Source organism: Callospermophilus lateralis, chromosome 10 (assembly GCF_048772815.1).
Source record: "Callospermophilus lateralis isolate mCalLat2 chromosome 10, mCalLat2.hap1, whole genome shotgun sequence".
Lineage (NCBI taxonomy): Eukaryota > Metazoa > Chordata > Mammalia > Rodentia > Sciuridae > Callospermophilus > Callospermophilus lateralis.
The window spans coordinates 78,267,536-78,290,843 of record NC_135314.1 but is presented as its reverse complement, the minus strand read 5'-3'; the positions used below and the strand labels follow the sequence as shown (position 1 = coordinate 78,290,843).

General features: G+C 35.7%; 1 protein-coding gene across 1 annotated transcript; it reads left to right on the top strand.

Annotated features, from left to right (window-relative positions):
- Positions 1–272: 272 nt before the first annotated feature.
- Positions 273–19,044, top strand: Gpr15 (G protein-coupled receptor 15). Its single transcript, XM_076868357.1, has 2 exons — positions 273–1,750; positions 19,015–19,044. The coding sequence occupies exon 1, from the start codon at positions 273–275 to the stop codon at positions 1,353–1,355; it is 1,083 nt and encodes a 360-aa protein (XP_076724472.1). The 3' UTR covers positions 1,356–1,750; positions 19,015–19,044.
- Positions 19,045–23,308: the final 4,264 nt, after the last annotated feature.

The following is a 23,308-nucleotide window of genomic DNA, read 5'->3' as shown; positions in this document are numbered from 1 at the left end:
AAGCAACTCAGTTTCATGGGCAAGTGCAAATAAAGAAAACCACAACCACAACCAACCAAAACCAATCAGAGTGGTGTTCCTTGTGGGCCCTTTCTGAAGATTGGTAGAAACTGCACTTTTTTTTAAATCTGTTTTCATGCTTGTCCAAAATCTTTAAAGGGAAGAAAAAAAAAACAGCACCATATAAAAGAAGCTCCTTTGAGATTTCTAAAATTCATACCAAAACCTTCTAGGTAAGGGAACTTACCAGATTTGGTATCTGATCTTCAGTGATGGACCCAGAAGCAACCTCGGTTTATTTGGATTATTACTATGCTACCAGTCCAAACTCTGATGGCAAGGAGACCCACTCCCACATTCCTTACACATCTGTCTTCCTTCCCATCTTTTACACAGCTGTGTTCCTGACTGGAGTATTGGGGAACCTCATCCTGATTGGGGCATTGTATTTCAAACGTGGCAGCCGACGATTAATTGACATCTTTATCATCAACCTGGCTGCCTCTGACTTCATTTTCCTTGTCACATTGCCTCTCTGGGTGGATAAGGAAGCATCTCTAGGATTGTGGAGGACAGGCTCCTTCCTGTGCAAAGGCAGCTCCTACATGATCTCAGTCAACATGCACTGCAGTGTCTTCTTGCTCACTTGTATGAGTGTTGACCGGTACCTGGCCATCATGTGTCCAGCCATATCCAGGAAATTCAGAAGAAGAGACTGTGCATATGGAGTCTGTACCTGTGTCTGGCTTGTCTCCTGCCTTCTGGGATTACCAACTGTTTTGTCCAGGGAGCTCACATTGATTGATGGTAAGCCATACTGTGCTGAGAAGAGGGCTACTTCAGCAAAATTGACATGGGCCCTGGTAACCTTGATATTCACTTTTTTTGTCCCCTTGCTGAGCATTGTAACCTGCTACTGTTGCATCACAAGAAAGCTGTGTGTCCATTACCAGCAATCAGGAAAGCATAACAAAAAGCTGAGAAAATCCATAAAGATCATCTTTATTGTCGTGACAGCCTTTGTCTTCTCCTGGCTACCCTTTAATACTTTCAAGCTCCTGGCCATTATTTCTGGATTGCAGCCAAAACTCCATTTTTCTTCAGCTCTTCTCCAGCGGGGCATGGAGGTGAGTGGGCCGTTGGCATTTGCCAACAGTTGTGTCAACCCTGTAATTTACTATGTGTTTGACAGCTACATCCGCAGGGCTGTTGTTCGCTGCCTGTGCCCTTGCCTGAAGAACTATGACTTTGGGAGCAGCACTGAGACATCAGATAGTCACCTCACTAAGGCTCTTTCCAACTTAATTCACACAGAGGATTTTGTTAGAAGGAGGAAGAGGTCTGTGTCACTCTAAAATGAGTTGTGACATTGCAAGACTTGTTGGTGCTCGTCAGGAATAATTTTTATCAGCAACAAAGAAGAAAAGCATTAAAGATAAGATTCATATTGCTTGATTAAATCCAAGGAAGATTTCATTTTTAGAATGAACACCAAAATACATTGTGAATATAATAAGTCACATACTGTATTTTCAGCTGAGTGACCTTATTTGAACCTTGAATCAAGTCAACAAGGCAAAATACAATTCTCATCTGTCCTTTGAACTCTTAGATAAAGGCTCCTGCTTGGACCAGTTGCTGTCTTCATGATTATTAATGTACTTTATCGCCTTTTTTTCTCAAGAACTGTGATATTTCAACCAGACCTCCCTTCATATTACCTTTAAAAGATTCTGCCCACACTCATCTGGTAAGAAATGTGGTGGCAGTGTAGGTAACAAAATATAGAGTAGACCTGTTCTCTGTAATTGATTGTTCCCAAGTTACTAAGATATTCTGGCCACAGTCTTTAAAATCTGTTATAGTAATTTTTCATCATCTTCCAGTATAGACTTTCATCCTATGCCCATTCACAATAGCTTTGTACTGTCAAGAAAAAGCTCATGAGGAAAAATCATTTTGAAATGTGTTTATGATTTAGGATTTTATCACTAAAATCCTAGAATATAGTAAAAGTAAGCATATTATATTGTTAGAAATGCATGTTGTTATAATGCTCTAGTCATCTAGAATATAGTAAAAGTAAGCATATTATATTGTTAGAAATGCATGTTGTTATAATGCTCTAGTAACTTTTTAATGGGGTTATGCCATGCTCTTTATTTTCATTGCCTTTATAAGTTAGGATTTGACTTTGCTTTAATTTTATGTTTTAATTACCTGATGTCTAGTCATCAAATGACAATGTTACTACTAATATAATTAGAGCTGGACAAATACTTAGAGCCACCCCCATACAGATTATTATTTTGTTTTCAATTAAAATGTTAATGCTGTACATTCCCTATAGCATCATTTGATTGATATAATCTGAAGATGAAATCTAATAACACTGGAAGACAGGATGATTCAAATTGAAAAATGTATACAAATGTAATCAGTGTTTTTATATGCATTTTTCCAAATCTAGAAACCCTCTTGGGTTCTTTACCTAATAAAATATTTAACAAGTCATTAGATACCCATATTCCTTTTAAAGACTTTAAGATGGATAACATGTAATTATCAGCAACCAGAAAAGGCTTTTCAGCAGCAAGTATACTATTGTAAACATCTTTTGAGTAAAGGAAAGAGTAGATTGTTTTTACCCCACTGATGACCCAAATGAATTACCATTTTATTTCTAAGTATTAGATTAGAAATAAGGAAAAACTTAAGAATCTTTGCAGAGACCAGGCAATTTAATTCTATCCCATGTATCTCTCACGTTAAGTGAAATCTCAAATATTGGACATTGTCTTATATCATAACCTGTTTAGAAGTTGAAACAGTTATTGGTTAATTTTTTTAATTTCTCTTAAACCTCTCTTTAAAAAGAGATATAAATGCCCTATACAAATATTATTTTATAAGTATTTATGTTTAATACTCAATTAGCATTAATACCAATATTCTAACAGCCTTTTAATAAGTTATGATTATTGGAAAAAAGATAGGGTAAATCAAATAAGCAAAGCTTCTTGGAAAACTTCAAAATTGAATTTAAAATAAGTGAATAGATCTCCAAAGGTTAAACACAAATAAAATATAGAAGGTAGTAGACATACATTTCTTTAAAACAATCAATAAAAGCACTATCATTAACCATGAAAGTTATTGCCTTTTAGAAATATTACTTTAAAAAATAAATGATTCAATCAGATATTTGTTGGAAAATTAGAAAATCTAGTTTAATAGTTTTAACTTCATTCTTAATGTTGGGACATTGAGAAAGTCATTTTAATCTTTCATACCTAGCAGGGAATATTTATGTCTATAGAATTCTCAAAGATATTATAAGATTAATAAATATAAATAAAATCTTTTTAAATATTGAGTAAATATTTATCATATAAAGCACCTGAATTTCTGTTAATCAATTATTGTTACTTAAAAATTCCCAGTCTAGAATATCAAATGATGTTTAATCACTCTCATTTAACAAATATTGAGAACATGTCTTACTTTGATGCCTTTTGTTTTTGCCAGTAATAATCAAAGTGCAGCCAAATAAAAAAATATATTAAATAAATATGGTAATTATGTGCTTTAAAAATCTTAGTATATTTTATATTCATAATGTATCAATTGTGGAAGGAAAAATAGGTAATATTTTATAGATAGTATAACTCTGATAGAAAAAATTTGAAATCTTGGCTGAGTTGTATGTTATTGTGTATCATATGGATACAGTATTCATATTGCTATGACATGCAATTATATTCTTGTAGCATTAAAAGTTTATTATTGGGGCTGGGGATGTGGCTCAAGCGGTAGCACGCTCGCCTGGCATGCGTGCTGCCCGGGTTTGATCTTCAGCACCACATACAAACATAGATGTTGTGTCCGACAACAACTAAAAAATAAATATTAAAAATTCTCTCTCTCTCTCTCTCTCTCTCTCTCTCTCTCTCTCTCTCTCTCACTCAAAAAAGAGTTTATTATAAATTTTTAGTTGTGTGCCATTTTTGTATGTTTTAATACCATAATATTTCTCCATGTTTAATATGAATTTAATTCACATACATATGTAGATGCAGATATATGTAGAAGCATGGACATATATTTATAATTTCAAGAATTTTATCTCAAACTGCTCCAAGGGCTAGTTTGTGGCAATTTAATGTCAACATAGAACAAATCAACACTGGGTGCCAAGAATTTTCAAAATATCAATCTGATATTCTAACATAATCATGCCTTGTAGATTACCTCCAAACTTAGAAAAACAACAAAATGAAATTTATTGATTCAGAGAGAATGTCTAATAAGAAAAGCACTACAGGGTTGTGGATGTGGCTCAAGTGGTAGCGCACTCACCTGGCATGTGTGAGGCCCTGGGTTCAATCCTCAGCACCACATTAAAATAAAATAAAGATATTGTGTCCACCTAAAAAAACTAAAAAAGTAAATTTTTTTTTAAAAGAAAAGCACTACAGATTAACATTACCTATTGTTATTTGCTAATGCTTTCCAAAGCTACTCCAGGACTTAATGACAAATATAGAAGAATAGTCTTCTCTGAAGCATTTCCTAAATAATTTTCCCTGAATTTATTTTTCCCAGAACACTCCTCTAAGCCCTGGGCAAAGTTTTGTTTGATAATTTTCAAATAAATGTAATCAAGGCACACACAGTCACAAGCACACATTTATCCCTTTTTGACCATAGTGAAAGATTAAAACTAACCTGATATTCCTGGAGAGTCCTGTGATCTGTCCATACTAACAAGTCAAAACCACTTGTGTGTTGAACAGAAGTTATAGTAATGGTTTTAAAGGGAAGCTATGTGCGTGACTGAGAGTAATCTATAATAAGGTGTCATAAGTTAATTTTTAAATAGATGCAGAAATGCACAGCATGATGGTAAAGTGAGTAGAAGAAATCTTTTTCTATGATTCATCTTAACTCCTCAAATCACTCTCTATTCTCCTTAGCAATCTCAGAAGTGAAAAATGACTCGTTGGGTGTGTGTGCCCCAGAGCAGAATAAGCCTCCTCCGTTTTCCTACAGAGCTCATTCAAAAAAGCCAAGCAATACTAAAATAATTGCAAATTTATTTCTAAATTCAGGCCATCAGTGTAGGCTATTAGCAACATGATGGCTCCTGTCTCGTTAGAAAATGAGGTGCCATCAGGAAAAAAAATAGCAATATATTTGTGAAATATTAGCAAAGTTCCTGGCTATTGCAAATTCCCTTTTGCCTTCCACAAAGGCTGATGTGCATTGGATTTCCCCCTGCAAGTAAAAACTGGTTCTTTTCTTTAAGTTAACAGTCTTTGTTTTTAATCAATTCCAGGAGTAAGCAGTAATGACTAGGATTTATATTTAAGTGTGCAGGGATAAGCAACATTACCAGTGACCAGGTTTTATATCACAGATGTAAACATACCTTAAGATGAGTTGCCCTCATCCCTCTTATTGTCTTTGTCATTTTCTTAACAGAGCTACATTTCCTAAATGAACTTGATAAATGAGAATTGCATCCTAAGATAAAACTACAACATCAAAAAGCAAAAAAAGAACTTCTACTTTGTTCATCCAATGTATCAGACTACTAATAAAGATTCTTAGGACTGAATAAAATATAAACTCATATAAAATGTACATTTATTAACCTAACACTGAGAGATAAAGTATTCTGTTAGTTCTGAAGACATTATTAAACTAAAAAATTCTTAGTTCATGTATCTGAATACCAAATCTCTAAGATCCAAAGGTACTTTAAATACATGAAACTTGTAGATTTGGCATTATGTGATGGAATTGGGGCTAAGTTACACAAATGTCCCACTTAAAGCATTTGTGTTACAAGTTCATATCATGTTTATGAGTCTTTGCATACCTAGTAAAGGATGTCACCAGTTTGACATTATTTAGTGATTTTCTTATTTGCTAATTAAAAAGACTCAATAATCAACTAATTTCCAACTGCACCCAGGTTAACAAAATGTGGCTTCATCAGTGAACACTTCATGTTTATCAACATTGATAAGAAATTTAACATTTTTATCTGAGTTCCTATCAATTCTGATTATTAAGATTTCATTTCCATCTTACTATCAACTCACAGTAAAGTTGAAAAAGTTCTTCTTGCTGGCGTATTTGTGATCTGTATCAATAAATGCGCTCTTGCTATTTGCTCTTAATTACACATCAGGCAGAATATAGAAGGTGACAAAGACCTCAGCAAGCTACTCTGCTCTTTCACTTATAAAGACCCTTTGTATTTAATAATTGTCGATTGCAAAACCTTCATAAATCCCTAAATTTGCCAATTCCATGATAACATATGATCTACTCCATACAGATTTAGCAGCATGTAAAATTCCAGAGCTACTGCCTGATGTATAGAAAATAAAAGTTGAATTAAGGTGTCAATCCTAAGCATTTGATCTGACTCACTACCTAAGTGACTCATTCCTCATTGCAAGGATTGGGTCAGTGGTTTGAGTTTATGCTTTTTATGCTGTAGACCTGTAGAGTTCCTTGAAAACCGTTAAAAGTCTCACACGTGAAACTGAATGTAAAGTATCTCTTGTGCACAATACATTATGACAGCTGTAAGTTTGTTAAATCTCCTTATTGTAACTGGTAAATTTATAATTCAGTCACCTCATTCAAAATGGCTTCCTTTCTTTTATATACATATACACGCAAATACACACACATACCATGTACAAGCCTAACAAATAAGCTTACATTGGATTTTGTTACTAATATTCAGACTAAAGTAAGTAGTTCAGCTAAATATGGCTATTTTATATCCAGCTGATAGAATATATAATTCAAGGAGAATACAAAACAAAGAAAAAAAAGCAAATAGAAAACACAAAACATAATAACATGTATAAATATATCAATATTTACAAAAAGAATAAATCGATTAAAATTTCCTACTCAAAGTTTAAACAAGTACCCTGCAACACAATCAGTTTTAACTACCTGTAATCTATTATTCATCCAACATTTTATTAGATTTTAATATTTAAAGAGGTAGAAGTTGTTTCTTCCTGGAGTTTACAATTCACATACTTACTTGTCTGTTTAATTAAAGAATGAAGTATTGACTCTCAAGAACAGCCTAATATGTGAAAAGAAAATTAAAGTCAAGTAACTTTCTTTAGTCTTTTCCAATGCTTAGGGGAAAGCCCATACTTTGTCCATATAGAAGTCATTTCATGTAACTGCCATTTCAGTAGGGTTATTTCCTAAATGTTGCATTTCCTTAAAGTGTTCACATTGACATCCCCAACTGAAAATACTATCACTGTTCTTAAAAATTTTAGACTCAATAGATTATTTAAACACAAGTACACATCTTAAACAGCATTTGGTCTATATTTATTTTGAAGCAACAAACTTAAAAAAATATGCAAAGTAAAGTAGATAACTTTACAAGAACCTTGCCCAGATACAGTGATTTAATGAGATGCCCTCTCCTTTACCCTCAGTTTAGAGCAAAACCAAAACTGACAACTCAGGTAGAGAAGTAGTAAATGAGAAATGAAACTTGGCCTGTGGTTTTATTTCTTAAATAAAAATACAAATTCAAAGGACTTCAAGGTTGATGGAAACTGCTACTTTATTTCTAATGGAAAAGGCACTCATGAAATGCAGACCTGACTCTTGTGCATTAATGAAAACAGTATAAAATCAGAAAAATTAGTAAGGAATTGAAAAAAAGTCAATGCAGAACTCCACAATTTATGCAGTCCTTAGGATTTCAAATCATACTGATTTCATTTCTATAACTAAAACATCAAAAATATGGTAAATAAACTTATGAAAATATTCATATGATAAATAATCAAAGATGGCCAAATTAAAATAACTAAATGCAATTTCTACCTAAAAAATTGGAAAAAGAAATTGGACATTAAATACTAAGTCCAACCAAGATTGGCACCGTAGAGTATGAGAAGGGATTATTGAACGTCATTTAATTAATCTTTCTAAAGAAATTTTTAAAATCTCTATCAAAAGCAATTCCACTTCTAGAATTTTATACTAGACAATAAGTATGACAATATGCAAAGATATCTATATACACATTTTTATTGCAGCGTTGTTTGTAAAAGTAGAAAAGTGAACTTTTCAACAACCTGAACATCCAGAATTGACTGAATAAGATCTGCATATATTCTTACAACTGAATAACTATGCAGCCATTAAAAACACTATAAACTGAAATGGAAAAAATCTTCCTAAAAATTTAAATAAGATTAAGTTTTAAAAGTAGTCTAAAAGAGGTGCAGTGGCACACGCCTGTAATTCCAGTGACTCCAGAGACTGAGGCAGGAGGATCGATCGCGAGTTCAAAGCCAGTCTCAGCAACAGTGAGGCGTTAAGCAACTCAGTGAGACCCGATCTGTAAATAAAATACAAAATAGGACTGGGAAGTGGCTTAGTAATTGAGTGCCCCTGAGTTCATCCCTGGTAAACCCCCCCGCCAAAAAAAGAGTATCTACAAGATGATCACATTTATGACTATTTCATTTATATAAGAATGTAAAAATAACTGGAACCCTATTCAGCAAAAACATTCTTCATCACTATTTGAAGATAGAGGTGATTTTCATTTTTTTTCTTTCATTATTTCTTGTATTTTCCAAAAATAACATACATTATTTTTATAATAAGAAAAAGAAGCCAAAATTTAGTTCATTTTTTAAAATGCAGTACATAAGATAAAAGTAGTAGCTGAAGTAAATTTGTTGCAAAACAAATTCTGAACAGGTCCTGCTGTTCTTCCTTGTACTATGCTTTTCGTCTGTGAGTATAACCTCAGCATAAGCTTGAGACCTGCCGTAATGATCTTTGGATTCTTTCTAGGAAGGACCTCTTTCACCCTTACAAGTATCTAAATTGCTTAAAAGCAAGCAACAGTTTGAGAACTGCTATGCATTTAAAGTTTTAAAATGGTGATGACCATTCTAGCATTCTAATAGATCTTCATTTCCCCATGCTGTCCCTTAACACATTGCATCCTAAGTATCAAGTCACCTGGTGCCATGTCTATCTACCAGTTAGGAGAACACTGCCCTAACTCTAGAGCAGTGGGAAGGGAGGGGAGCCCTGTCTTCACATTCGAATATCCATATTCTTGTTCCATATCAGGCACTCTTGATTGTTGAGCTAAACTGAACATACTAGAAACATCACACCATTGGCTAAAATTAAAGTGAAGAATTCTCAACCACTAAATATTAAAAGTTTATATTTCTATTTCATTGTGTTGAATTTCTTTGGCTTCTGGTAATGTTGTAACTATGAGGGATGGAGAGTCTATTCCAATCCCACATCTTTTAGAACCAATCTTACCACTGTCCTTTAACTTTTTAGATCATTTTAGCCATATTGTGATTTAAAAAAAAAAATGACGCAGTAACTTTCACTTGATTCCCATTCAGATCCTTCTCTATGTTACATTGATTTTTTAATTAAATGAAATATTTTTCTGAATTTATATCCAAAAAATAGATATAATCACCATGTAGAAGTCAAGGGTGCCTCTGGCTATTACTAGAGTATCAGACATCTTTCTACAAACTCCAGGCCTATATTCCACACTAGGTAATACGTAACTTACATGACTATGAACTTTTGAGAGGAAGTGAGAGGAATATTATGGAGTCAAATAATCTATTGGAAGAAATTGGAAGATGAGCTCCATAATGGCTGTGAAAACATTACAACCAGTATATTGCCTTACTGGCATTTCCTGAAAAGAGCAGAGAAAATTTTATGAATTATATTTGAGAACTATTTTAGTTGAAAGCAATATAACTACATTTTTAAATTTAGCTCTATCTCTAGTGCTAAAGCAGAAAATGTTTTTAAAAGGTGATCAGGGCATATCCCTGTGACTCTGTCTTTCTTATAAGTTTCTGTAAGTTTTTCAGCTATTATTAACACAGATGTGTATTACATACAACTAAGTCAGAAATTATATATAATTATACATAAAGAGAGGGAGGGAAAGAATCTACTGAGACACAGTTTTGCTCAGAACATAGGAGAAAATGCTAGCTATAGGCAAGAATTTCTTTCTTCAAAGGTCAACAGCTTTTCTTGGCTTCAACATTTTTGATGACAAAGTACAGAAAAATCCACAAATATAGATCTGCAGATGTTTAAAATGCTCTATCAGACCCAAAATTCCAAATATCACAAATATACTATGCAACTTTTTTGGTAGAATCAGCAATTTTCTTTTCTTGAACCTATAATCGTGCTGCTCACAACACTGTCCTCTGGAATAGTTAGCAGATTTGAGCCTGGTGGGCAGGGGAGGACAAAGAAAAGGTGGGAAGTAGGAAATAGCATCATCATTGCTGCTAATTTCCTGTTTATTTTAGGGGGGAAAATCTTACCCTGTGTTTTTCACATCTAAATATTTTTAAGTTTTTTTTTTCTTGTTTGTTTTCTTTTGTCGTTGTTTTGTTTTTGAACATTGCTGAGAATCAAATTTAAGGCCCCATACATGCTAGGCAATCACTCTGCCTGATTTATAACTCTGGTCCTGATTTTTGCATCTAAGAAGACTAGCAAAACCAAGAGGCTTCTTAGGGAGTATTAGAGCAGGCAGGTGGAACCCCAAAGAAAAAACGCCTGCCTCTGAGAACATCCAACCCAATGGGGAATTGAGTAAATGTACCTGCTGCACACCCCGCCCCATTCCCTCCGGTAAGGGTGATCCTGCCAAGAATAGCAGCTATGAATGGATCACTACAGCCACTACCTGTCTTCAAGTAAATGAATAACCTCCATATAACTCTAATTTTCTTTTATCTATTTCTGTCATGCCTCTCTGCTTTCCTTTAGGGTCAAAACAGCATTAATGGTTTTTAACAATTAAATGGCTGTATATGCAAAACAGAAAACAAGAAACAACAAGAAACCCTTCCTACTGGTAGAAACAACATATTTGAAAATTTCCAATGTTGAGATCCAACTAAATTCAGACATGAATTCAATTAAATTTAATGTTCCAACTTTCAAATGGAAATTTGGTTCTCTGCATTTTAAAATGTGTAGGGCTGGGGATGTGGCTCAAGTGGTAAGCGCTTGCCTGGCATGCGCAGGGCACTGGGTTCGATCCTCAGCACCACATAAAAATAAAATAAAAGATATTGTGTCCACTGAAAACTGAAAAATGAATATTAAAAAAATTTTCTCTCTCTCTCTTTCTCTTCTCTCTCTCTCTCTCTCTCTTTCTCTTCTCTCTCTCTCTCTCTCTCTCGGAAAAAAAAATGTGTAGCAACTGTTTATTCTAAGGCAGGCATATCACAGTGTACATGCTAAACAGAATTAAAGGTTCATTTATGTAATTGTTACAGAATACAACACAAAAATTGTTCTCAGTGGAATCATTAAAATGATCTGATTCAACCCACTATTTTTTCAAATGGAGAAAAAAATGAATAATTTATTTATAAGTCAAATCTTGTTGTGTTTAAAAAAAATGAACTAGCATACATATGATGACAAAAGTTGTTAGAATGTTGATATGTGACGTTCACACTGGTAAATAGTTACTGCCGTAAGTCCTCTGAGTGCCCCATCCAGTCATGGTCCTCTACTTTCCTAGGAGCCCTTGGACCCTCAACATTAAGCAGCTAAACAATCACCACATTATAAACAAGAGCCCTTTGGAATTCAGGGTTCTGCACTGAGAGCTATGTCCTTCAGGATTGGTTGGTGCCTACAAGTGCACACAAATTAAATAATTTTCTGGGGTCACCCGTGCATGCAGTCAATGACAGAAATTTAGATTTCTAGCTTTAGTGGATACTTGGTTGATCTGGCTCCCTTTCTCACACATTCTTTTTTCTAACAATGTTAAAGGATTGTCCAACCCTCCACCAGGAAATCTGTCTCCTTTCTCTCACCTAGCTCATTTATTTTGACAAAAGTTGAACCCACTCTCTGCCCCAAGACAAAGACTTAAAGCATTTCAATACCCCCATGCCCAGGGTGAGCAAGTGCTAGACCAATCAGAATGTTAGGAATACAAAGTCAGAGTTGCTCTCTCTCCCACATGACCCAGTGAAACTTGTAGCCTCCTCTTTAACAACAGGAGATACAGTCTTACGGTTTACATTATTGACTGTAAAGACAACAGCCAAGAAAACAAATCAACAGAAAACATAGAAACCTGGGCGTCTGTTGGCACAGCTGAGCCTGTAAATCAATCAATCCTGGAGTCTTTCTTATACCTATGCCTTCTGAGAACCTTAACTTAAATTGTTTATTTTGTTATTTAGGCCCACTTAAACTGAATTTTCTTTTACTTAAACCTCAGGGAGCTAACTCATACACTATTCCCCAGGAAAGTTTATGAAGATTATTCGGTACAATCTCTAATATGCCACAAAGTTAGAGACCAAAATAAAATTTCTCAAAATATATGGTGAAGAGCACAAATTCAAAGAGAAATTAATAGTTATGGTCCCAGAGAAGAACCACTCAATAAACAAAGTTAAATAGATAGACCTGGATCACTTAACAAGAGGATTTGTGGAGGAATTGTTAAAATGATCTGATTCAACCCACTATTTTCATGTTTTATTCTTATCTACTTCTTTTAAAATTTATTTTAAAATGTATTCAGTGGGTCAATCTTTCTCTGCCCTTGCCCAAAGAACTTGGAAGGTCCATTAGCTTAGTCTTTGGAAAGAGTTTTGAAGTCATAAACCACAATGTCAATTCAGAAAATAAAGATCAACTTCTGTTCTTTCCTTCCCCTCATCATTCACCTACTCACCAGCTGCTTAGGGAAAGGTGGAGTGTGGATAAGGCTGCCAGATTTGGTAAACAGAAATATAGGATGCTTAGATAAATTTGAATTTCAGATGAATAGAAAATTACTTTTTTTTAGCATGAGTATGTCCTAAAGATTGCTTTAGACATACTTATAAGAAAAAAAAACATACATTATTTGTCTAAAGTTCAAATGCAACTGAGAATTTTTTATTTCATCTGACAACCTGGGTGAGGGCAGGAAGAAAAGATAAGTGGATTTATAGTCCTTACTTTGTTGAGTGACTTCATGTTCTTTGGGTACGGCAGATGGTAAAGGTGACTCATGTGGGACTCTTGTAAGGAGTCTGAAAATTCATTGCATCACAGGAGAAGCATCAACTCTCAAGACTGAGTGATACCTTACAAGCATCACCAGGAGGTCCACCCTGCATTAGGCTCTGGTCAACCTCTACGAAAGCTCTACAACCAGTTACCACCTCCTGCAACCCACCCATTGTCCATGGGAAACAATAAGCCATCTTTGCTCCCATGTAGCAGTGAGCTGCTGCCTTGATGACCAGGATGCTAAAGAGCCAATTTTTTCCATCAATATTTCCCAGTTGGAAATATTTCACACACTAAAATCTCCAGGTAGTGCCACTGAAGACCCTATTTGCTGGGCTTGGTGTAGGGGGTACTAACTTTTCCAAGTGGAAAAGATTAGGGCCCCATAGCACAGCTACTAGTCACTCCTGAGGAAATCTCACAAAACCCTTCTCTTTATTTTCTGACGGAATACAAGAAATATGAAATGTGTTCTCAGAAATTATGCTGTTTCCATCTACATATTGTAATTTAGCAACCTACTTGGGAGCTTTGCATTTATTTTATCTTGATGCCTGGTTGAAATTTCAGTTTTAACATTCTGTTATATATGTTTCTTTTCTGGGAAACTTCTCACAACTTTTAATATAGCTTGACTAAAGCAAACCTGGAGGAGGCACTGAACTGCTTTCCTAGGCTGACTGTTTCATGCATGACCTCTCCCCTTGACTATTGACTCAAAATAACTTCTCCATTTAAAAAAAAAAACTGGAAGGAATTTTAGGGGACTAGATTGATGTATGATTCCTGGGGAAACTACAGTCCTAAAAAAATTCCGGCAGATGATAAAAACATCTTCCCTTTTTGGTATTCTTCTATTTCATTCTACTAAGTGTCTCTCACAGAAGAGTTTGGTCTTTGGGCTTCCAAATAGTGTATGTCAAGTCCAAGGTCTTGGGACAGCAATATTGGACCAAGGAAATCAGGGCTGTGGGTTTTATGAGATTTGGCATACACAATAACCACTAGCTATGAGTTTTGGTGAGGAACCTGTAGGAGACCCATTTTCTTGTGTGTGATGGGAGAATTTTGGATTACATAGTTTCAAATGACCCACCCTCCTGTGACTTTGATTCTAATTTTACAAAGGAGTAGGGTATGCATGCTGCAATGATCTTAAACATTAGGTTAATTTAAAAATTAAAAGAACCCCTGTAGAAATGATAGTGACATTAACAAAGGAAAATAAAAATTATTTTGGTAGATTCCTAAGGAAAGTGTTACAGTATTAAATGATCCCCCTTGGAAATAGAGGAGAAAGACCTCCAACTACAGCAAGCCAAGCTTTTCCCAGGCAAAGCATAACACAGGGCAATCAGACTCGGTGTTATCTCCGTATAGCTAATCCACTTTCTTTTTTTTTTTTTTATTTATTTTTATTTTAGTTATCAGCGGACACAACATCTTTGTTTGTATGTGGTGCTGAGGATCGAACCCAGGCCGCACGCATGCCAGGCGAGCGCGCTACCGCTTGAGCCACATCCCCAGCCCGCTAATCCACTTTCTACATTCCACTTTCTACTAAGTTTAAGATCAAAGACCTGTTACAAGTTGGGTGATCCATTAATGGAATCTCAATCAATCCCTTTTTCTCTCTTTCTAAAATTCTTACTTCACACTGAAAATGTCTCTTATAGTCTTTCATGATATTAGGAAATGTATCAAGATTCCAGGACGAAACAACTGGCTTGCCAAAGCTTTGATAATTCAATGGGGACTTTCTAACAGGTAATTATAAGAGAAAGTGCAATGACCTGGGATTGGTAACAATGGAGGTTTTAGCTATATCAAAAGAGAATGAGAACTGGGAGTGATGGCTCATGCCTGTAACCCCAGCAGATCCAGAGGCTGAGGCAAGAGGATCACTAGTTCAAAGCCAGCCTCAGCAAAAGTGAGAAACTAAGCAACTCAGTGAGACCTTGTCTCTAAATAAAATACAAAATAGGGCTTGGGTTGTGACTCAGTGGTCAAATGCCCCTGAGTTCAATCCCTGGCACCACCACCACCACCCCCCCCCCAAAAAAAAAAAAAAAGAATGGGAGACACAGAGAGTGAGAGAGAACAATTTCCAGTCCCTGAAAGAAGAGTGTTTACAGTTCCCTGTACATCTCTAGAGAGGGCTAACAGCTTGAAACAACCTCTTAGGGCATCCGGGGAATACCCTTGAAGCCATTACAAGGCATTTTGCAAACCTCTCAGCCCTTGCTAGTTAAATACTTCCTGAAGCATTTCTCTTCATGTCTCCAGTCTAGTGAAAAGAAAAACCAGAGGTAGAAAATTCTTCTGCCAATGCACATTTCAAATAATGTCGACTTTTTGATGTGGGATAGGTGTGAGTGTAACACTAGTCTAAAATGATTCCTTAAATATATTCTTCTACCAGAGATGAAGATATAGGGGGGAAAGTGCTAAGAATTTGCTAGTTCTTTTTCTTGTAATTAAATACATGAGAGACTGATTTTTTTTTCTTTGGATATACTTAGTGTGAATATACTTAACCCATGACCAAACTCCTAGATTTAAATCTGAAAGGAATATAGCTCTAAAGCCCTCTCTTACATACCCAGCATTGTTTCAGAAGGCCATTGGGGCCAAACTTCCACACTCTCACCATAGAGATACTGCAATCTGAAAACCTTAATGGAGTCCTACTCTACCTAGTATACTTATTCATTTAAAACTTTCAATTGGATATATTCTCTTAATTACATTCATCCCCCCAAAATAAGCCAAATGTTTGACAAAGTCTAACCTGGATTAGCAAATACATGGCAAAGTATTTCCACTTGTCATTCCTATACTCAACAAATGTGACTAATCAATTTTTCTAATTCCTGAAAATTGTAGAATATGATTGTGAGTCTATCACCAAATTCTCTGTTGGCAGAAGGAAATTGGCTTCTGTTTCCTCCCTCATTTAGTCCCTTCAGGTTTTCAAACATGTTATTAATATACACTATAAACATTTTGTTAGGCTCTATTACAGTAAATCCTAGCCACATAGAAATATCCCATTCCCCTGTAATTAGCTTTCTACAAACTTACTAATAAACAATGTTTCTCTTTCTTATCTGCTCCTATTAATCTTGTAACATCCCTGTGTTAATTAGTCTTAACTAATTAGCATTTAACCTTTAGTTAAGCCATGCTTCTTACTATAAATGCTTTGCAAAGCAATTTGTCTTCTCATAGGTTTATTGTTTACAGCCTAAGCCAGAGTTCTTTACTTCCTAGTGAGACTGGTATTCAGCTGGGATAGGGAATATATCAAATGGCAGGTATATTCATTCCACTTCCTTGTCTTATGCTTTAAGACTAAGCAAATTAAGCCTGTAAGACCAACATTAGAAAAAATATTGTCTATGCTTAAGAGAGGCATTTTTTAAATTAATTTAAGATATTCAAAGCAAAACAAAACAAAACTTGTCATATACAATATGTAACATGAGATGAGCTTCAAAGACATTTAGATAATGACATGATGGGAGGGTATCTCAGTCATACTAACACTCCCAAGCCAAACACTACCAGGCACAGTTCTATGCATATACAGGCGCTTCCTAAACTTTAGCAATTGTCTGGTGGGCAATCAGTCATATCAACCCTAGGTCAATCTGAAACAGGTAGGATTAGGGTTGATAGAACACAGCTTAGGTCCAGTTTGACATTTCTTTAATCTTGCGATTTTTTTTGCTGTGTATATTGACTTACTCTAAAGTATAAACATCATGGTACCTAATCTAAACTATTTGATTTGAGTGATTTTAAGGAATTGGTATAGACAAAAAATAAATAAATTGGTATAGACAAAAAATAAAAAAAATAGGAACAGATTCCTATCTGTTCACTTGATTAAAATTCTATTTCCTTAAAAGACAAATGCTTCACTGGAAGGCAGCGAGACCCACAGCTAGACCCACAGCCAAGGGAAACAGAATCAGAGGAGAAAGAGAAGGGAAGGCTCCATTCTGCTTCTAAAAAGGCATCACACTCTGGCCAGGTGCACAACACCTGTAATCCCAGCAGCTCAGGGGGCTGAGAAAGGAGGATTGCAAATTTTAGGCCAGCCTCAGCAATTTAGCAAGGCCCTAAGTAACTTAGTGAGAACCTGTCTCCAAATGAAAAATAAAAGGACTGATGACGTGGCTCTTTGGTAAAGTGCCCTAGGGGGTTCAATCCCTGGTAACAAAAATAAATAAAACAAATGCTTCAGCCAGAGTTGACTTTTTCTTATCTGTGTACTGAACTAAACCAGTTTCTCTGGTATCAAAGTTTCCTGTGCCACTACCTTGATCCACCCTTGTCCTGTCCAGAGTTCTTATCTTCAGTCCTTCACTTTATCCAAATTTAGACATTAAATTCTAAAGAACTAGAAGAAGTGCTCAAAGAACATGGTTAGCAGTCAAACTACTCCAAAATGCTATTGGTTTTCTTTCTTTCTAGAGGGTATACATACATGAACAATAACAAAAGTTCAAAAGAACCAAAATTCTTCTCCCCTACTCCTATCACGTGACTAACCACCTCCTTTGTAAGTAAGTGCTTATTCACAAAGCTGGTTTAAAAAGTAGCTTAGGTTAGGATGGCATTTATTGATTCCATATTTTGCTTTACTCCTGCAAATTAAGAATTATTTTATTGTATACACATCCAAGTATTAAAAAAAACTGTTGTTGTTTAAAAGGTAGAAAAACAACAGAGGAAAAAACATTGCAGAGGTTATGAAAACAGTCATTGAAGCAAAGCTTATCTCAGGAAGAAGAGGAAATCACAGTGCAGCCTAAGCAAAAAGATCTTTCTAAAATTGAACTTGTTGACTAAAAGGTGACAGATAATCAAGACAGTGAACACACCTGCCCTCTTCTACTATTCAAAATACCTGTCCTTACATAGGGAAACTTAAAGGGGAAAAATTACAGTTACTGTATCAGTCTGGTTTTTTTTTTTTTTTTTTTTTTTTTTGGTACCAGGGATTGAACTCAGGTACACTTAACCACTGAACCACATCCCCAACTCTTTTTTAATTTTATTTAGAGACAGGGACTCACTGAGTTGCTTAGGGCATTGCTAAGTTGCTGAGGCTGACTTTGAACTCTCGATTCTCCTGCCTCAGCATCCAAGCTGCTAGGATTACAGCCTGCACCACCACACCCGGCTGTATCAGTTTTTTATTCATACCAAAAACGATACACATTGGTGTTTCAAAAGGCTAAATGAAATCCAGAAAGCCAAATAAGAGACCAAGAGAGAAAAGAGAAGGAAGCCAGATGCACTCCTATATTTCTGGAAGAAGGGTTTCAGAAGGGTTTTTTGTTGTTGTTTTTGGAACCTCTTCACAGAGAGGGCTGAGGTTAGCTTGAGCATTGCGTGCCATTCTTGAAGGGTCCTGAGGGATGAGTCATTTGTTTTATCATTTCTCATGAAAGCAAGAGATGGCAGCCATAACTGGAGAGCAAAGGGTGATTTGCTGACTGATCTCAGTACTGAACTGAGGAAAGCAATCACACGCAAGGTTCAAAACCTCTGTGCTCCCCTGAGAAACCCAGAAGCTTCATAGAAAATAAGTTATTTCCACCCAAAAGGGTAGGTGGCAAATGAAAACACACACAAGAAGAAAAGAAAAAAAAACACCCTCTTTCAAAACTATAACAATTATAACCAATGGTCAGGGTTTTTCTAGTTCCCACCTTGCTTTTAACTGCACAATGCAAGTTACAACAGAATTGCTCCCTGTCCTGTATTTTTAAAAATTCTCTCCTTTTCTAAATGTATCACTCCACTTTGAACTGTCCAAAGAACATTTTATAATTTATAACATTTTATAATTTACTTCTTCTCAAACAGATGCAGTTTTATTAGAGTGGCGAAGGCAAATGTCACCTGCCCACCCAAGGGGTGGCACTCTGGGTGTGCCTTGTACTCAGATCTTGAGAAGATTGGAAGACCTAGAAGAAACCTCAGAACAAAGTTCTCTGACCTGCTTCTGCTCTCTTGTCTCTTACCCCTCCGTCTCCCTCAAGGTATAGGAAGGGGCTTCTCCTGAAGTTCCCTCATCTGTCTAAACATAAATCATCTAAAAAGGAACTCAATTGTCATGAGTCCCCTCTCCAGGAATTTCATAATGGGAGGCACTGACAGCATCACAAGAGTTGAGGCTGAAGGCACATTGTACTCAGACACTGTCAAACTGTCACCCATTCTGAGGGTTCTGAGACAGTTTTTATTACCTGAGAGACTTTTCTCCATATGAAAAGAAAATCTTTATTCACCATACATTTCCTCCCTTGCATAACTTGTCCCCACCTCCCTGCAGAAGCCCAAATTTCTTACTCCTTTCTTTAGTTCAGGACACTGTTAAAACTTCAACCAGCAGCATTTCTTTCAGTCTCAAGTTTTGTGAGGCTTTCATCAATATGCACATAATTAAAGTGTTTTTTTCTCTGTTACTCTGTCCATGGTTGGTTTATTTCACAGACTCAACTGTTGGGCCTTCAGGGATAGACAGTAATTTTTCACTCCCCCCCCCGCCCTTTTTTCTTTTTTTTTTTCTTTTTTTTTTTTTTTAGAATTGAAGAATGAGTGGTGGAAATAATGAGCCCAGGGAGGTAGCAAGTGATAAATGCCCTAAGAGAAATAAGGCATTTATCACTTCTTTCCTGGGGCAGTGGGTAATCGATTTTGAACTAAACTTCAGAGACAGATGTTAATGCTGTACCCTGTGGATTTTGGAAGGAAAGAGCAATAGATTTACTTGAGCATTCACTGAGGTGGGAATAGAGAGATAGATACATTTCTAAATAAGTATATCTATTTCATCCTTAAAACAACCAGATGGAAATATTATTATCCCAGTTTTAAAAATGAGATGTTATTCCAGTTTTTGAGACACCAAGACAATGGGAAAGCAGAGCAAAATTGATGGAATCCAGGCAAACTGACCCCTTTCCAGTCTGGAGTCTGGAGGCTTCTAAAGTACATCTATCTTGTGACTAATAACCAAAATGTGTGCATTCCTCCAGTTAATGAAGCATGTTCTCATATGTCATTTCAACCTATGCCCATTAAAGCACCGAAAGGATGTTGTATCTTCAGCTTATTACTCAGGTGAGAAAAACGAGTCTCAAGGAGTTTTCAAGATCACTCAGCCAGGAAGTGATGGAGCCACAACCAGAACCCATACCCTTGGCTCTTTCTGTTTTCCCCCTCCTCTCATGTCGGCTCCCCTTCTTTCCTTATGATCTATGGGAAAGCTGCAAGTACCATAAATTCTCACACCTACATGCAACCAGAACTGGAACTTTAGCCCATCAGCTTTACAGATTTCTTCCCTGTTAAAAGACAAAGGCCCTTAGGAGAGGTAGCTCTTTGACTCTTTAATCAGTCATTTGCACTTCTGTAAAAAAAAGGATCTGAGAGTTTCCTTGTTGTTTACAATAGACTTTAATTTTTAGAGCGGTTTTAGGTTCACAGCAAAACTGAGCAAAATCTATGGAGATTTCCTATAACCCCCTTTCTCCTGCACATGCATAACCTTTGCATCATTATCCCCACCAGAGTGGGGTTGCAATTGATGTGCCTATGTGACACTTCAATATCACCCAGATTCCATGGTTCACCTTAGGGTTCATTCTGTGCTGTATATTCTAGGAGTTTGGACAAATGTATAATGATATGTATCCACCAATATAGTAGCATACAGAGCAGTTTTACTGTCCTAAAAATCCTTTGCATTCTACCTATTCATTGCCCTCACTCCCTATAACAACTGATCTTTTTACTGTGAGGAGAGTTATTAATGGGAGATGAAAATGAAAAAATAGAACAAGACACACATGCAGACCATGAGAGCATTTAGTACCTAAAATCTATGGGAAGATGCAGGTGGGGAACCTGAAGACCTAAAGAGAAACTCTAGCAACGATATGAGTTAAGGGACACACCTTTCTCCACCCCACCCATTCCCACATCTTGCTGAAGACTTGTCTCCTCTCAGAGATTTCAAGGTTTCTATTTTTTTTAACAGCAAAAATCTATGTTGAAGGAAGAGCTTGCATTTATATACATATTATATTAAGTAAGAATACAATGGAAATAAATTTATGTTAAAATAAAGGTTCACCTATTTTAATGAGAGTCTCACATGCACTTCAGCATCTGCTAGAGCTGGTTAGAAAAAAAAGGAAAAAGAAAAGGAGGAGGAGAAAAAGGAGGAAGGAAGAAGAAGGAAGGAGTAGAAAGAGGAGGAGAGGAAGAAACACATGGAGCTCCCTTATCCCTTACGTTAAAATATATGTCTTGCACAGTGGTGCACTAGAGTTGGCAGTTACAAGCCAACAAAAGCCAATTATACACCTTTCTTCCTAATTCTGTGTTCAGTGAAGCCTCACTGCTAGATTGAAATTAGACATTCCAGTCATCATTGCTAGCAGGAAAAAAAAAAAAAAAAAAAAACATGTAAGATACAAATCAGAAGATAATATGGAAAATTTTCCCTTAACAGTTTTAGATGTGGTATAAATCTTTTAATAAGTTGAAAATATTTTTAAAAGAAAAATATCTATTACTATGGAAAGCCAAAATCCTCTACCTGAAAAAAAAAACATAAATGATGTTACAATAAAAAACTCACAATCATGAAAAAACATGCACATATTAAAAGGACTAATTTTCTTACACTAACAGCTTTAACTAACAAGAAAAAAAATGAGCAATCCAATTATAATGATGATTAAATTACATCAATTGGCAGTTAACAGAAATTAGTGGCCAAAAATATGTGGGGAAAATGCTCAACTTCATGCAAAACAAATAAATTCAAATTGTTTTAAAAAATCTTTTTAAACTTATAAAATTACAAAATTTTAAAGCAAGCTGCAATGTTGAGGGTTTGTGTGGGGAAGCCCACTCATTTACTGTGGGACATTGTTAAATTAAATTGGACATTCTGTTCAATTCTACTTCTAAAAATTTGTCTTATAAACTCATACTCTGACAAAAACAAGTAGATGTAGATGATCACTGTGGCATTGTTTGTCTATAGTAAGGTATTGCCACATTAAAAATTTACCCAAAACTTAAAAGCATAAAACCATAATAAGCCTTATTATCCCATAGAGTTCCCACATCTCAGTAGTTGAACTACATAGTTATAGTCTATGTCCAGGAAGAGGATGCAGTCATCTGGGGGTCCTACTGGAGCTAGAAGATCCCCCTCCATTGCCACTCACTAATGGTGCTGCCAAGTTGCAGGAGACCTCAGCTCCTCACCCGACAGACCTCTCGGTATGACTATGAGAGAATCCCCGTGACATGCTAAATGATTTCCATTAAGACAAAGCAAAGAAGAAGCCACCATATTTTTGATGGCCTAGTCCTAGAAGCCATATATTGCCATTTCCACAATTTCTTCTTGTTACAATTCAAGAAGAAAAGGGAATACACAGGGGCCTGGATTCCAGGAGATAAGGCTGATTGGAGGCCTTCTTCTTTTCACTGCCACCACAGTATGGAAGAAAGAAAGGGTGAAAAAAGAAAAGGAAGGATGGGGGAAGGAGAAAGCATTGCAATATTCTTTAATAAGTTACTGATTAAATAATTTTTTTTACTTCATGTACTGTTATGGGGTCATTAAAAAGGAAAAAAATATATATGGATTATGCCCTTATAAAATATGTAAAGCATGTATTTACATATTTATAATAGGTTTTCCTCAGTATTTTTTTTGTAAAAATAGACATTTATATGTAGTTACATGTATAAGAGTGAGAAATTTCTGCAAGAATTTAAGATCTGTCAGTGGATAGCAGAACCAGAAGTGAGAGTGGTTAGTGATGTATGACTTTATTTTTTACTTCATACTTTTATATTAGCAATATTTGAAAGAAATGTTACTTTCAAATATACTTGCTATGATTTAAATGTGTTTTCCAAATTTCATGTGTTAGAAACTTGATCCCCAAAGTCACAAGTTGATGATATTTGATAGGTGATCTGGTCATGAGGATTCTGGCCCTGTGAACAGATTGATGGATTAATGAATTCATAGACTAAAATGTTATTAAAGGAATGGCTTTGTTATAAATGTAATTTCCCTCTGGTACACTTGTTCTGTCTTGTCATGTGATGCTCTGTGCTGCTT